At 30.3% G+C, this 16,726-nt stretch overlaps 1 protein-coding gene and 3 non-coding genes across 5 annotated transcripts in view; 1 reads left to right on the top strand and 3 right to left on the bottom strand.

The window, feature by feature from the left end:
• LOC123302483 (protein trachealess) overlaps positions 1 to 16,726 on the bottom strand; it is a 52,664-nt gene that overhangs the window by 11,479 nt on the left and 24,459 nt on the right. For both annotated transcript variants that reach the window (XM_044885422.1, XM_044885423.1), the window contains exons 3-4: positions 7,209 to 7,285; positions 3,715 to 3,804 (exon numbers count right to left, since the gene is read on the bottom strand). In XM_044885422.1, coding sequence (XP_044741357.1) covers positions 3,715 to 3,804; positions 7,209 to 7,285 — 167 coding nt within the window. The remainder of the gene's footprint in view (positions 1 to 3,714; positions 3,805 to 7,208; positions 7,286 to 16,726) is intronic.
• Positions 6,986 to 7,058, bottom strand: Trnaf-gaa. Its single transcript has one exon. It is a non-coding gene; the product is annotated as a tRNA-Phe (tRNA).
• Positions 7,993 to 8,065, top strand: Trnaf-gaa. The gene has a single exon. It is a non-coding gene; the product is annotated as a tRNA-Phe (tRNA).
• Trnaf-gaa lies at positions 8,157 to 8,229 on the bottom strand. The gene has a single exon. It is a non-coding gene; the product is annotated as a tRNA-Phe (tRNA).

The following is a 16,726-nucleotide window of genomic DNA, read 5'->3' as shown; positions in this document are numbered from 1 at the left end:
TACGATAAAGTGGTATAATCCACGTAAATTTTTGAAAGAGTCCGTATCGTCGGTCATTATTATGACCAATGATGAGACTCATTAAATTTAATCCAAAAATAAATTAACTGTCTTAGTCTCTACATGATCTTTAATTATAAATCTCGAAAAATCCTTTAAGAAAATATTTAAAAAAAACCAAGTGAAAACAAACAATTGACTGAGTTAATTGTTGAAATACATGCATAGTCAGTGTTGATTTCTTTATCACATTACACATACATACATGTGACACATACATAACTGATAATCAAGTATAGTACATATTATAAAATTTCCGCCTAATTGGCCCCCTCACGGGTAAACAGTGATATTTACGAAAAAATATTCAAAATTTAACAAAAGTTTAACGGTTTACAAGACCTACGGAACCAAGATCCAATTGACCTATGTTGCTCATTTACGAACTTGACTTCACTTTTTACGTCCTCAGTACGCTATAAAAATTTCAGCCTAATATCTCATTTCGTTTTTGAGTAATCGTGATGACAGACGGGCAGGCAGACGACAGACGACAGACAGACAACCGGAAATGGGCTAATTAGATGATTTTATGAACATCTATACCAAAATTTTGTTCTTAGCACTAATATTTTTAAGCGTTACAAACTTGGAATTAAACTTAGTATACCTTGCATATTACATATATGCATGGTATAACAAATTATATTTCTTAATCTATATGTTCTTTAATTATGGATCTCGAAAATCCTTTAAGAAAATATAAAAGAAAAATTTACGTTGCGGAATTGATCGTTTCAGAATTAAACGAACCAAATTTCTAATTTGTGTGAACTAACTAACATCTATATATGCAATAAATTATTGCTTAATAAATTTAGTTAATATACGATTCACGAAATATGTTAATGAATTTGTGACTCAATACGTTTATAAATAAATTGATCATATGCTTTCTATTGTTACGACATTTTGATATGAATCGAATTTTTTCAATAAAAAATATTAATTATTTAAAAATATATACAGTCATAATCGGTTATAACGACGTTTTAAAAGGGTTCTTTTTCAAGTTATATTTTAATAAATTATTAAAACAAATTAAGATAGTACCAAGGCAATTTTAGATTTAGAATTGTAATTATTTGTACCTGATTTCAAACTTTGTTATAACTTCATGAATGTAGACGAAAAATAAGAATAAAATTTTTCGATATCTGCCGTGCTTTTCGAAATATCGAAAGCTAAATAATTAAATAAAATTTTCAATTTTCGATATTTTGAAAATTACTCCAATAGCATCAAAAATTTTGAGCGTTACACACTTGGGACTAAACTTAGTATACATTGATATATGTTATATTTACATTTTTATGTAGGTTATTTCAACAATTAACTCAGTCAATTGTTTGTTTTCACTTGTTTAATAAATGATTAAACAAATTTATAAAATAAATATAAATTTATAAATAAACATATTAAATTTGGTTTTTAAAATTACTCAAAATGGAATTGAAATGAAATAGTTTATTTTTTGACTATGAGATGGCGTTGGGATGTATTAATATAACGTAATCTTACAAAAATAACAACTAAAATCGCAAAACGCTATGTAAAGCTGTTTGAAACTACATTTTGCAAAAAAAAAAATTTGTTCTACCTGCGTAATCCGTTAAAAACTGCAAAATTTTCGGATTCTTATCACATTTTGCAGACTCTTATCAGGTTTTGCAAAACTTTGAGCTAGTTTGTCACTAGTTGCGATTTTGAAAGTATATTAAATTTGAAACAATTTAATCCAACCCACAGTATGTCTAATAGTTTTTGAGATATGATGTTTAAAACATTTACATGGTTTTCAGAAATGCTAAAAATTTTGAGTTTTGCTTATGTTAAAGCGTTAGAGGTTGAATGTAAAAAAAAAAATGCCCCGTTTAAAAAAAAGAAACAACTCTTGTTTGAAACAATTTTTCGTAAACATCATTGTTTTCTTCGAAGGGGCAAATTAGAGCAAACTTTGGAGTTCTTTTCCTCCAAAAATATAAAAGATAGAGAGATGAAAAAATGTAGGTGGTTTCAGCTAGTGAGCCATATGAAAAATTTATGGAAAAAAAAACAAAAAGGAAGTCTTCTAAGAAATACTGCGAACAATTGTCAAAGTTTTCGAAAACAGGTATCAATGATGGCCGGAAGGCGATGCAAAACTCCTTTTTGGATAGGTATGTCATTAGGAGTCATTAGGGGAGAGTGAAAGTATGTTTAAACTTCCAAAATTTGAAGCACAACTTTCATAGTTTCATACTCCCCTAAGGAATTCAAATAACAGATACCAAAAAAGCAGCTTTACAACACGTTTTGCGATTTTATTAATTTGGGTTGGGAGTGGATATTATATTAAATTGGCTTTTTCGCACGTACATTTTTGCAGGTCATAATTATTGTCTCTAAGGGAATCCATGATTTCTAAACAAATATTATTTCATCAATCGAATCAGACGACGCGACATTCTTCTTTTTTTTTAAATGGAATTTTTTAATAAATTATTAAAACAAATTAATTATTTAAAAAAATAATTATAAATTTATAACTAAACAAATTTGATTATTGAATTTTTTTGTCTCGAATGGTTTTGAAATGAAATAGTTAAATTTTTGACAACGAGATGGCATTTGATGTATTAATAATATAATAATATATGCAATATAAATTATTGGTATTTTATACAAACTCGCGGTAGCAGTTGGGGAGAAATACGATATAGTGGTGTAATCCACATAAATTTTTGAAAGAGTCCATATCGCCGGTCAATTTCTTGACCAGTGATGAGGCTCATTTAGCTTAATCCAAAATTAATCTATGTATAATAGAGGAAAGTGATCTATAGTGATCCCGCAGGATAAAGTGATTCCTCGATGCCATAAGTAAACCATTTAAGCCTTCTAATATATTTATCAAGAGTTGGATTCTGCGTGATCAAATTAATCGTTCAACAAAGATTTATGGTGATGTATAAGCTAATTTGTGTTTCGAAGCAAAAATATTAATTTTACCGCTTATGATTTGTGGTAAGACAAATTTCAACGTAAATCTTCTTTGTTGACTTTTAATAATATTATAACACATTTTCATAGACGAATAATAAATTTTAAGGTCAGCTTTTATGACGAAGTTCAAATATGTCGTTACGTGTAAAATGATCCCTTTTATATAGGCTAAAATGATCCCTATTTTGTTCAATGTAAAAGAACAGTTAATATTTTATGTTAACTGTTTGATAAAAAATGCAATGGGATCATTTTACCCACTATCCTTACAAGGTCGGTCAAAACGATATCTTTTGAGAAATATTGAATTCTAAAAATTTGAATAGATCAAAAGAAATTTACATATTGTAACATTTGAATAAAGAACTCGAAATTATTTCGAAATTGTACATATTATGTCGAATAATTTGGCTATAAATTACATTTTTTCTTAGGGGGATCATTTCATACCATCTTCCCCTAGTTTTTTTTTTAAATTCCCATTGGCTAGTTTTGTAGAAACCTATGAAATATGCCTACTTTTGAAGTTTAGTCTCGTTCTCATATATTAAGAGGTATAATGTGTTGAGATAGCAAACGCTATTAAAAATATCATGTATGAGAGACTTTGACTTAAATACACAAAAATTAATGTATACGTTTGATTTCATAATAAAAATATGGACTCACCTGTGATAATCCTAAATATATTGATACAGTTTCTGAAATATACAAGAATCGCCCATCAGCTGCTAATGCTAATGCGAATCCATCTAGTGACTGAAACAGAAAATAAAAAGTAATTAGTGTAAAATTAAGAATTGTTGAAAAAACTTTTTGGAAAATCGATTTGAGAAAATTGATTGTGTCAAAAATGAGTATTGTCAGGTCATTCTTTGGCCTTCAATTAAGACAGTTTGGTCATTATAGTCAAGTTTTTAAAAACATGCTCATATACACGGTGTTTTTTTCAGTTGACATATGCATGAAACTCGATAAATTAATTTAACTGAGGAAAATGCTCCGAACAATTAGTTTCAAAGGCACACATTTTATACCGGCAACGAATTCGATCTAATTTTTCAGGTTCATGTAAAACCTTACTCTGATTCATAACTGACAAACATTAGATGAACGTTTAGAATTAGAAAGTTGTTCTTTATAAATACGCACACATTTTTTTGTGAACCGAAGAAGCTAGATAGTAATTAAAAGCAAAAAATCTAACTTTTTGTGCGTTTGCTCATTCAGTTTGAACAACAATGGTATTTATAGAAAAACAAACCACTTTTATTGGATTTATAGGGAAATTTTTTTCGAAGAGCCTAGATTTCGCAGTAACATTTATACGAAATATAAATTTTGATACGAAAAAACAATTTTGGGTTTGCAGAAAAATGTTTCGAACAAGAATGTTACATTTTTAATCAACTTTCTAATTTAAAGTTTTCATGTATCGATTACCAATTATAGAGTAGAGAGAGCTTCTCATTGAGCTTGAAAATCGAGATTAAATACTCTTATTACTTTGTATGTAAGAGTGATTATCTTTTTACGAAACATAAAAATATCGTAAAGTATTATGATTCGGTGATAATATTAGATTAATTTCACTATCACTCGACTTTCTGGAATCTTCAGGTGGCAGTCCTACTTCCATTCTTTTGTAGCGTATTTTATAAGTAGTTAATTTGTTGGATTTACAATTGTTCACATTTTCGTTTATGGCAACATAAAAAACTAAATTATCCAAATTCAGAATGGAAATTTCGAAAGAAATTCGTCAACAAAAATGGAAAAATCGAATAAAAAAACAATGAATATTTTTTTATATATAAATATTAATTAACATTATTAATATTCTGTATTTGGATGTTGTAAAAATATAATAATAAAAAACCCAACAATTTAAAATCCAAGGTTATGACACATTCAAAAATTATTTGAAAATGGTGAATAAATCAAAAAAGTATTCAATCAAAAATTTCGAGGAATTTTTTATTAGTTCATTTTTGTTATTATTGAAGGTGTTGTCCTAAATTTAAATACAAACCAGTGAAAACCAATAATTGACTGAGTTAATTGTTGAAATACCATGTATAGGCAGCGTTGATTACTCTGTCACATTACACATATATACATGTCACACATACATAACTGATATTCCTATATAATACATACTATACAATTTGCGCCCTCACGGATAAACATTGATGATGAAAAAATGTTTCAAGCAAAAGTTGTTTATTTTTTTATGAGAAACATTTTTTACATTTAAACTTTTGTTCTATCTCTAACGGTTTACAAAATGAGGCGTACGGACCCAAGACCCAATTGTCCTATGTTACCCAATTACGAACTTGAACTCACTTTTTATGTTTTGAGTACGTTGTAAAAATTTCAGCTTGATATCATTTTTCGTTTTTGAGTTATCGTGTTGACAGACGGGCGGACAACCGAAAATAGACTAATTAGGTAATTTTATGAACACATATACCCAAATTTTGTTCGTAGCATCAATATTTATAAGCGTTACAAACTTGGAACTAAACTTAATACACTATGTATATTTCATAAACATGGTATATTTCATATACATGGCCAATAATTAGGTAATACAAAAGAACAAAGTCAACTCAAATATTTTAATTGAAATTAAAATATTTCCAAAAATTTCTCCCAAATAATGATAGCTCTCTAAGTATCCTTTTCATCTCATCTGATGTCCTTGATCATCACTTTGATATTGATTAAAGAAGGAGTGTTATAAGTTTAAAGTGTTTATCTGTGCGTCTGTGTGTTTCTCAGTGGTATTGTATCTCCTAAACGGTCGAAAAGACTTGATTGAGACCATTTTATAGCTAAGTTTTCAAAAATCGGTTTACAAGGAATAAATCGCATTTGTCGGAGGTTTTTTAAATTTTGTAAATTTCACTTGTTTAGGTTTACAAAATGCGTGTAGATCTTAAAAATATATCTTCAACTTTATTGTGATTCGCTAGTGATATTCGTAGAGACATAAAAAAAAAAGAAATTTAATATTCATGGAATGTTCAAACTCTGGGAAATAGAACTAAAAAAAAAATTACGTGTAAAAATGCGATAATTTTTTACAGTAAGGAGAAAAAAAATACATTAATTAGTACGTTTTTATGTAGCGTTAAATATCACAGCGATATCTTCAATTAAATACATCGGTCAAGAGGGATTTGCATTCGTATAATGAGGGCTTTGTTGCAAAGAACCATAAAAATTTATAGGATTACCATAAAATATTAATCACATTTAGTAGTAAATGGCTCCCACTCAAGAAAAGCTTGCGAGGATGCCATACCAAGAAGGTTTTAACAGATTAGGAGATAATCTGAAAAACCAACAATTAAAGGCATGGACCAGCTACGAGGGAGGGCGAATCAGATTGGAAAAACACAATCTCCCGCGTGTGACAGATGCGGAGAAAATTCAGAAGAAACATCGATCCACTCTCTCTGTTACTGCCCGGCGCTCATACAGCAGCGAAGGAAATGGTTTGGTCCGGCCATAGTCGAACCAGAAGAAATTAGGATACTCAGCGCTAGGCAGATTCTGGGTTTCAGTACATCAGTTGGTTATAATAGCCACTGAAAAGCGTAGCGGGAATAGAGTACAAGGGTCTACTTGGCTAGGTGCTCTGAACCATTGCTTCGAGGCGCGATCCTCGAGCATGGCCCGCTAACTGCCATACCCATACCCATAGTAGTAAATGAACAGTTGTTAAACTATAGAATATTTCATCCGTCTATTGAGAAAAAAAACAACAAATTTGAGAGACGAAATTTACAAAATGAAAAAAACCCCCGACAAAGTTTTCGCGTTCAGAACCCTCGCACTTGAAAAATATCTAAAAATTCTCTACATTAAATAATCTGTTTCCTTAGAGCCTTCTCCAAAACTGAGGATAAAAAAACAAGAAAAAATTAAATGCCGAAACCAGGGATCGAACCAGGGACCTTTAGATCTTCAGTCTAACGCTCTCCCAACTGAGCTATTTCGGCTCATATTACTAATTTTAAATATAACAACTATCCGTAAAAAAATGATGTATTTTTAACGAAACTTTTGTGTTGGGGATTAAAATTTTTCTTAATCTTAGAAAGTTAAAAGACTGTTTGGTTAAAAAAGAGCATAATTGTAGGGAAACTTACTTGTAAAATATGTGTTCCTTGATGTTGTTCAAACATTTCTAACGCCATATTTGCAGCTCTAGATCTTGATTGTATGCCTGAAAAAAAGATGCACAATTAACAAAAAATTGAAGATCGATGAAAAATATTTAACGTAGATATAATTCTAGTCATAGAATTGGTGTAATTGAAAAACTTTTACTTGCAAAATGAGGCCTAAAAAAAGTTGTGGTAGTAGCCCTTTGAATGATATATTTTGCACAAACTAACTTCAATATCTAAGCTACAAAATAAAACTCAATTTACTTTTACCGTACGCCCGTTACCTTAAAATGAAAATTTTTTGAAAAATAATGAAAACAAATTGGCTTTTTTCTTTTCTCGAAATAAGAAATTTTCTATATGCTATTAAGGGAATTATCATAATGTTTACCATTATTTGACGATTATTGAAGGGTTTAAAGATGTTATTAATGTCAAACTATATGTTTTAAGGGTAGCTTCTATATTGTTAAGGGATGATTCATCGAATATATTCGATATATTATTGAGTGTAATAAATAATAATGTCTTTATTGTCACTTTTACCTTATGTTATTAACCCTCTGATACTAGATTTTTCTTTTGGGTTAAGGTTATTAGAATGACATATATTTCAAAAATTAAGGTGGTTGGATCAATATAGCCAAGTTAAAAGTTAAGGATTGAATTTTCGATTTCAAACTGTTACATCTATGTTAATGCAAGCTTCAAGTCTATTAATCCAAATTTGATTTGTTTAAAAATTATGCTACAATTTTCACAAGCCGAAATAGCTCAGTTGGGAGAGCGTTAGACTGAAGATCTAAAGGTCCCTGGTTCGATCCCTGGTTTCGGCATCTACTTTTTTCTTCATAGTTATTATTTTATTTGACAATATAAAAAAAATTATACTGAGAACAAAAAAAAAAAAAACAAGAAAAAATTAAATGCCGAAACCAGGGATCGCACCAGGGACCTTTAGATCTTCAGTCTAACGCTCTCCCAACTGAGCTATTTCGGCTCATATTACTAATTTAAAATATAACAAGCGTGCGTAAAAACATGACGTATTTTTAACGAAACTTTAAGTGTCTAGTTTTTAGTATTCCGAAGTGTATTCCGATACCGAAAAATCCATTCTTTGATTTTTATATGATTAGCATAAGAAATATTAGAAAGATATTGTGTATATATAAAAAAAGGGAAGATAATAATTCCTACCCTTACACGAGGTGCCTATATCGTATATGCTCTAAATACTGTTATTTGTTTTCATTAGTTTCAGTAGGGGGTGAAAAGGGATCAAATATATGTTGTATTTTTTCTAGATATTAACTAAATAATATATATTTAAATTGTAATAATTCGAAATAGTATTTATTAAAGTCATATTAATCGAATCATTTGTTAGGTTAGGTCAACCCTGGATCTACGTTTTTTTTTTTTAAGTGGGGCAGGACCTTGATAATGGCGCACATTTCTCAAGCGTCTAAGATAAATGCACTATTACGTACATGAGCGAGTTCATACTCCGATTCGCATTTGGGCGATGTGCGAGTGCTGCGCCGTACGAATCAACTTTTTTTGGGGGCTAGATCCGCGCTGGCTGATACCACCTCACCTCGCGTAGATCCGGGGCTGAGTTAGGTTAAAATTTCGATAAGGGTTTTCGATAGTATTGAAAATCGCAAAGAAAAATAATTTATGCTTTAGTTAATTCGGTATAATTAATTTTTTGTAACAAATCATAATTTTTTCTGTCAACTATGTAATATAGGTTGCCTATATATATTATATTATATATGTATATGTGTTTTAAATGAATTATACATATTCGAATTCAGCAACTAACCCTTTTATTAGATTGTAACAATATTCAAATTTGAATAAATTTATGTCGAATATTATATTATGTAGATATATATATATATATTGATATACTGTTTTATTAATCAGTAGGTGTTTACTGTGTGTACAAGGAACAGGATTGTTTTAACCATATTGGGCGCCATGGAGAGAAAATTTGTATCTTGTCAATAAAAAAATCGAAATTAAAAAGTTAATGTTCCATTTTTTTAATACTTCGGATTTCTGTAACTAAAATACGAGTAAGACAGTGATAACCCAAAAATACGATTAAGACAGAGAGACAAAATTTTTCTTTCTACCTATCTCATTACTATTAGAGGAACTGAGATAGGTAGAAGAATCGTATACCCGTCTCGCTTCCTTCTCTATGATCAATGCGGGCTTGGATTAAGGGACACACTAATAAAATTTATGGCCCACAATAAAGTTATAACAATGATGACTTCAACTTAAAATAACTAGCCCATGCTTGAATGTAAATAGCTTTTATACCATGTATATATGAAATATACATAGTATATTAAGTTTAGTCCCAAGTTTGTAACGCTTAAAAATAATGATGCTAGGAAAAAAATTTTGTCATAGGTGCTCATAGAATCACCTAATTAGTCCATTTCCGGTTGTCCGTCCGTCCGTCCGTCTGTGGACACAATAACTCAAAAACGAAAAAAGATATCGAGCTGAAATTTTTACAGCGTACTCAGGACGTAAAAAGTGAGGTCAAGTTCGTAAATGAAGGTCAATTGATTCATCTTATAAACCGTTAGAGATAGAACAAAAGTTTAAATGTAAAAAATGTTCCTTATCAAAAATTAAACAATTTTTGTTTGAAACATTTTTTCGTAAACATCACTGTTTACCCGTGAGGGCGCCAATTAGGCGGAAATTTTATAATATGTGTACAAACTATACACTAAATGTCGGTCGGTAATGCAGAAACCTATAAAGTCATTTACATATGTACTATACTTGATTATCAGTTATGTTGTATGTGTAATGTGATAAAGAAATCAACACTGACTATGCATGGTATTTCAACAATTAACTCAGTCAATTGTTTGCTTTCACTTGATTGAATTACTTTTGAGCATAAAAATCTCTTCATTATAGAATCCGCTATAAATGCTCGACTGTGAGACGCTGTACATGATAAAGAATTGAAAGTATTCAACAAGCACTTTGTATGATCATTATTTAAACACTCAACACAAATAAATAATAACATTATTATATTATTATTATTATTATTATGATTATTATTATTTGTGTAATTTAATTGGTGGAATTAAATTATTCCATTATGTTGCATTCTAATAAATCCAAAGGGGATCCGATCCATCCAATACAATATACAAGCATACAATACACACCTACCTATCTAGTACCTATTCAGTAAACAGTATGTATATATTATTATATTTTGCATATATGTATGCATGTATGTTATTAAATCATATTCAATTTGAATATAATTATATACATATTTGAATATATTGTTCATTTTACAGTATACACTTAAAAAAGCAATTCTGCCATCTATTGAGCAAAAAATGACAACTAATTCGGGATACTTAAGACAAATGAACTTATATGTCAAAATCAAAAATTATATCTCTTTATAAAAAATTAGAGAGGTGTTTCTAATTAAGTTAAATTAGATTTTTTTAGGGGAAAAAAGGATTTATAAAAGTCCAAAACCGTATACTAACTCACAATCAAGTATTTAAATATTTTTATTGTTAAAAACAAAAGAATGTCATATGTCAAAATACATTTTAAGTTTAATCCTCAAATATTTGCAATGTATAAGAATGATATTGATTATAGTTTAAATAAAAGGTAGATATTGTATAAATATTGTTAGTTTTTTAACCGACTTCAAACAAAAACGGAGGAGGGTATCAATTCGACTGTATTTTTTTTTTTTATGTTTGTTACCTCAGAACTTTTGACTGGGTGAACCGATTTTGATGATTCTTTTTTGTTGGAAAGATGGTGCTTCCCGTTTGGTCCCATTTCATTTTGGTCTAGTTCTGACAACGGCATCCATGAGAAAATCATAAAAGTCTTAAATTTGCATTAAGTATGTACGACAAGAGGACGAATAACTCAATATAAATTAGTTAGTGTACTTCAGTTTCACTAAAAATCACAAAATAAAATAAACTTTTAAAAAAGAGAAAACCGACTTCAAAAGAAAAATTTTTCCAAAACAAATGAAAATGCACTAAAAAGTAAACAAATAATGATAATATAATGGAGTTAAAATTATTGTTATTTTTGGAGTCGGTGGCAGCCAAGGAAACGACTCTGACAGAACAGTTTGCTACATTAGCTTGGCTGACACCGACTCCAAAAATAACAATAATTTTAACTACATTATATTATCAATATTTATTTACTTTTTAGTGCATTTTCATTTGTTTTGGAAAAAATTTTCTTTTGAAGTCGGTTTTCTTTTTGTTTTTTTTATTACTAAGTAAAGTTTTTTTTATTACTAAGTGTTAATAGTCTTTTCAGATGATATCAGAAATTTGATATTAAATGTTATAATTAAAAACAATAAGTTTTTTTTCTTTCCTTTTAATTAGTAATGAATGTTAGGTTAGGTAACGTTAGAGTAGCTACCTTGCGGTGAGACACACTTAAACTGTAGGGTCCGTTGTGATAGCAAAAAGTGGGTGGGCCCATCTCCAACCACTACTCCATGAATCATTTGCAGCTGTTTAAAACAGCAACATGGCTTGGACCGCTGAAAATGAGACAATCTCCTCATGGAAAGAGTTGGACAGTGACAGATAAGATGAGATGTCATTTCATCTTTCTCCCTACTATGATAGCTCCTGCAAGTATAGTGATGTACTGGCAGGCCCAATTGTTCAGTGTGCCTGATTTTGATTATATAGATCCCTTGAAATGAGATAAGATTTTCGGAACGTGTACTCTGACCATATCTGTCTTGCATGTAACACAAGTGCCCTCCATATAAGACTAATCTTTCTTAAGGTTTCCTTTTTCCTGATTCCACTTCTTCAGATATCTAGGGGCACTAGTGTGTCATAGTTGCGATTCCACGAAAGAGGTACTATCAAGAATTAAACAGGCCAGGAGAACATTTATAGACATGAAGAATTTTTCTTATTAGGCGTGACCTAGACTTAGAATCCAAATGCTACGCTGCCACGTATTCTCCATCCTCCTGTCCATGTGCGAAAGCTGGACCCTCAATCCTTCTCCAGAAAAAGACATGCTTTCGAAATGTATCTTTATAGGAGAATATATTACGCATAGACTGGGTCGAAAGAGTAAGAAACACAGAAGTTCTCAATAGAATGCAGAAAAACAAAGAGCTGATGCTTAAAATCAAAGAGCCCAAAATAAGATATATTGGACTTATAATGAGAGGAAATAGATATGAAATACTTCGGTTGATCATCGAGGGAAAGATTCAAAGGAAAAGGTCAATTAACTATTGCTAGTTGGATCCTCAACCTTCGAAGGGAGACGGCGCAATGAGAAGAAGGTTTCCTCATCCCAAAGCAATCTGCAGTTCGCAAAAGGAATTCTCGGATGCCTACCTTTAAAATTCCTGTGCTACCTTTAAAATTAGTAATAAAAAACTTCGTTAAAAAATTACAAACCTCCAAGATTTTCACTATAATCGAGACTTTCAGACATCATAAATTATAATTGGATATTTCTTGTTGTATATAATTTTTTTTTTTTGGACATCGAAAACAAAATAACAAATTTGAAGGTAAAGAGAAAACAAATCGCTTTAATATTATCACAATGTACAACAGATGCGACGTATCTCTCTCCTCTTCGTTCGTAACCTAACATCGAACATATTTTCTAACATAAAAATGCATTTATCATAGCACAGTGACAAGTTATTACTTGTTCACCGTTCACTGTTCATAGATAGCGCGCACCATATGGACGAATAAATTTGAACACACTATAATTTAATATGATCGTCCAATTGAGATTTATGATTTTAACTTTTTTTTACACCGTTGTCTGTTGGTCCGCGTTCGTAAACTCCCTTCATAACTAAGTTTTTTTTACTTAGATACTTTCATTTTTAAAATTATTTTATGGATTTTCGAAAAAATCAAGCGCGTATTCAGAAAAGCTTAACTAAATCTAATCTATTTTAAGTAAGTAAAACGTCATTTTAATTAATTTGACCGCATAATACTTAAGGCTTGATATTTGCTTCTCACGATTTATGGTCACGAAAAAAAATAGACTTGCATTGCATCGAAGATCGACGGGTCAGGGTGGGAGTGTGTTTATAGATTTTTGAACCAATTTAGATCAAATGCTTTGAAATTCGGTAGTTTGTATGTGAATTAGCTCGGGAAGTAACTGCTTTTTGATGGTGTCAACTCCAGCACCCTTCTGATACTTTTGTGGTGTTTTTGATTAACATATTGGGAAAATTATTTGATGAACCTGAAGGCATCAAAAGCAACTATTTAAAGTAGCTAGACTCGATTAGACAAGTTAAAATATTGTAACTCCCCTTTTCCGTAAGTTCGATACAATAAAATCGCCACTAGATGAAACCTTTGAAAACTTTGGTATACTTTATTGTTTATTGCAAAGGTACATTAATTATTTCACATAAAATCAATTACAAACTTGATTTCCAAATATATTCACAACTAATATATACTGCGCTAATTTATTAAAGGAACAAAATTTTTACAAAAAATTTTACCTAAATTTCAAACAGCTGTATCTCTACGAAAAATCATCGAATTTGGAACCTAATTATATCATTGGAAAACTTGTACTAGTTTTGCCGCTTTGCACGGCGGGTAGAAATGAGAGCCTAAATGACCGAGCGGTCTAAGGCGTTTGCCTTGGACTGTTTGTCCATTTAGACTTAGGTTGCAGGTTCGAATCCAGGCAGCGGCAGTGTGAACAATTTATAATTAATGGGAGTGCAGCATTGATCACATTGTCGTTGCTTGTATAAGAACGAAGTAACCGACTGCACCCACATCAAAATGTAATTGTAAATATGTTTGTAATTAAAAAAATAAAGATTAACAAATAATGATGTGGGTGGCCTTTGTTATAGGCGTATATGTTAGAGAAACGGAGGTTAAGCCCCAATATTATTATTATTATTATTATTATTATTAGAAATGGTAAGAAACGCTATCCCTAATTATTATATAAAGTTTAGAAGCGTACCATAATTTTACAGCGAATTTGTTAACAACACTAAGATATTCGCTTTCTAAGCAAAATTGACATTTCTGGATTTAAAATCGTGTATTATCTGAAATAATCATCGCACTGAAATCCCATTCCTATCATTCGGAAACTTAAACAGCCTTCTTTTAAGCCCTTACATATTGTTTCTTAAAAATTTTTACCACTCTTCGTTTTTAATACCTACATGTCAAAAACTAGAATTTTTCCATAATTTAAACATTTTTTCACCTGGTCGCAATTTTATATAAAAAAAGGCGTTATCTAAAATCATATCGTGCTCATTAGAAAACATGAACTTTCTAGTTTTGGAATTTACTTCTCAAAAATTTTTATCACCTTCTGCTGCTTTGTACTGGCCACTGGGGGTTGAAAAAGTTCGAAAAAATAAAAAATATAATTAATAAATTTTACAGTCCCAAAAATATTATTTATAATTAGGAATAATTTGATTAGACTATTTTAAGTTTAGAAGAGATTTGACTGTACATGAAAAAGAAGAACAAAAGACTAAAACCATAACGAAATTGTTTTATTATGTTTGAACATTCGATTTTCACATATTTTCCTTTTTAAATAAATAGTCCTTGTGAAAATTTAATAAAATATATTTTGATTTAGGAACAAAATATAAATATTGTTATGCGGTTAAGAAGTCTATATATGGATAGATTCCGTACCAAATTCAATAACAAACAGCAGTCTGGTTTATAATCTCTTAGTTTGAAATTTGAACCTGGACATAAATAATTCACTCATTGTATTTTGACATAATATCATAACATTTAATCGAATTGCTTAGATTTTGATGGTTCGTTACCAATTTTTCCACAAATGTCATGAATACACCTATGATTTTGATTTTACATATTTAAAAAAAATTATATTCGTTCTAATAAGGAGTGATAAGAGATAAATCTGGAAATAGGGTTATCGTAAGCTTAGGGTTGGCACCAGGTTAAGGTTCCGAGAAGTCGGACGATAACTCAGAAAGTCGGTAGATTATGGAATTAAGGCTGTTGTCTCCCTGTGTAAAAATGTTTTGGACTAAACTTATAATAAGCATGTATAATTAATTATACCACACATACATAGTCAACTAGTGTGTTACTTTTAACTCTAATGTACAATGCGGAGAAATTATGGTAAAAAATAAAGTGTATTCTTGTAATAAAGTCTCTCTTCTCTTTTCAACTATCTATACTCTAACTATGGTCATTTCTGTTCAACAATAAAATTCATTAACTTTGAGTAATTATATAATATTAATTATTTCTTAAAACAGAATCTCTCTAATGCTTTCAGTGTTAATTATCCGAACTTTAATTAAATTTATCTCGAGTTAGAGATGATAAATCGACTTCAAGTCCGGCACATTATGAAGAAGGTGTTGTGTGGAGAAGGGGTATTGCAGTGAGAAGCGGGAAATTGAAAAAAGTCCAATTTTATCATATGTATTTAATTTATTTCATCAAAAATATAAGTATGAAGTAATATAAATATATTAGAAATTTGCACATTTTGTCCATCATTTTGCACGAAAACTACCAGTCAGTTTGTTTTGGCATTAAGCCGTAAGTATCTATCAAAACTTAATCACAAGGTTGACAAGACATTGAAATTTTGCACAAGCGTGACTCGAACAAAACGACGAAACATGAAAATTCGTTGTGACTTAAATAGGACGAATATAAGATTTTTACAACTGACTTCTTATCGTGATACCAACAAAATAAACTGAAAAGTTCTATAAACATTAAAATCATGAAAAAAATCAATTCTCACTACTCTAATTGACGAGGTCAAATTCACAGTGGTGGCGATTTAGCAATCAAAATGCTAATTTTTGCTTTTTCGACCCTGATTTCGGCCCACGCGGTGGCATGGCAAAATTTTCAAAAACTCGTCACCGAGCAGAAGGCAACCCTATGTCAAACTAAAAAGAATTCTAAATTGAGTTGTGTTATTTTAGATTGCATTAACTTGAGAACCACAGAATTACGTTTATAAAACATTTGACAGTTGTTTTTATATTTTCAAAGGGATGACAACACACGAAATAAAAAAAACAGTTGACAAACGTTGTATGTTTTATGAGTTTAGTGGCATGTTTTTAGGTTGGTATGAGTGATTGTGTATACATATTCACTGTAAATAAAATTTAATATTTGTCTACACACTGTAAAAAAAAAGAAGATGTTTGTGAAGAATTTTTACAGAAGTGAATCAGAGAAAAATGAGTACAGTAATAATCCAATTTGTTACTAGGCGTAGTACATGCGAATCGAAAACGAGGGTATGGTGTAAATTTAGTTAAAGCTTATTGTGAAACCAAACTTGGTTAATTTACACGCATAATGCGCAGTATTGTGGCTGTGCTTATACTGTTTATACTCTGGGAGCCAGTCAGTGTATGA

This window comes from Chrysoperla carnea, chromosome X (assembly GCF_905475395.1).
Source record: "Chrysoperla carnea chromosome X, inChrCarn1.1, whole genome shotgun sequence".
Taxonomy (NCBI): Eukaryota; Metazoa; Arthropoda; class Insecta; order Neuroptera; family Chrysopidae; genus Chrysoperla; species Chrysoperla carnea.
This window is presented reverse-complemented; position numbering and strand designations above follow the sequence as displayed.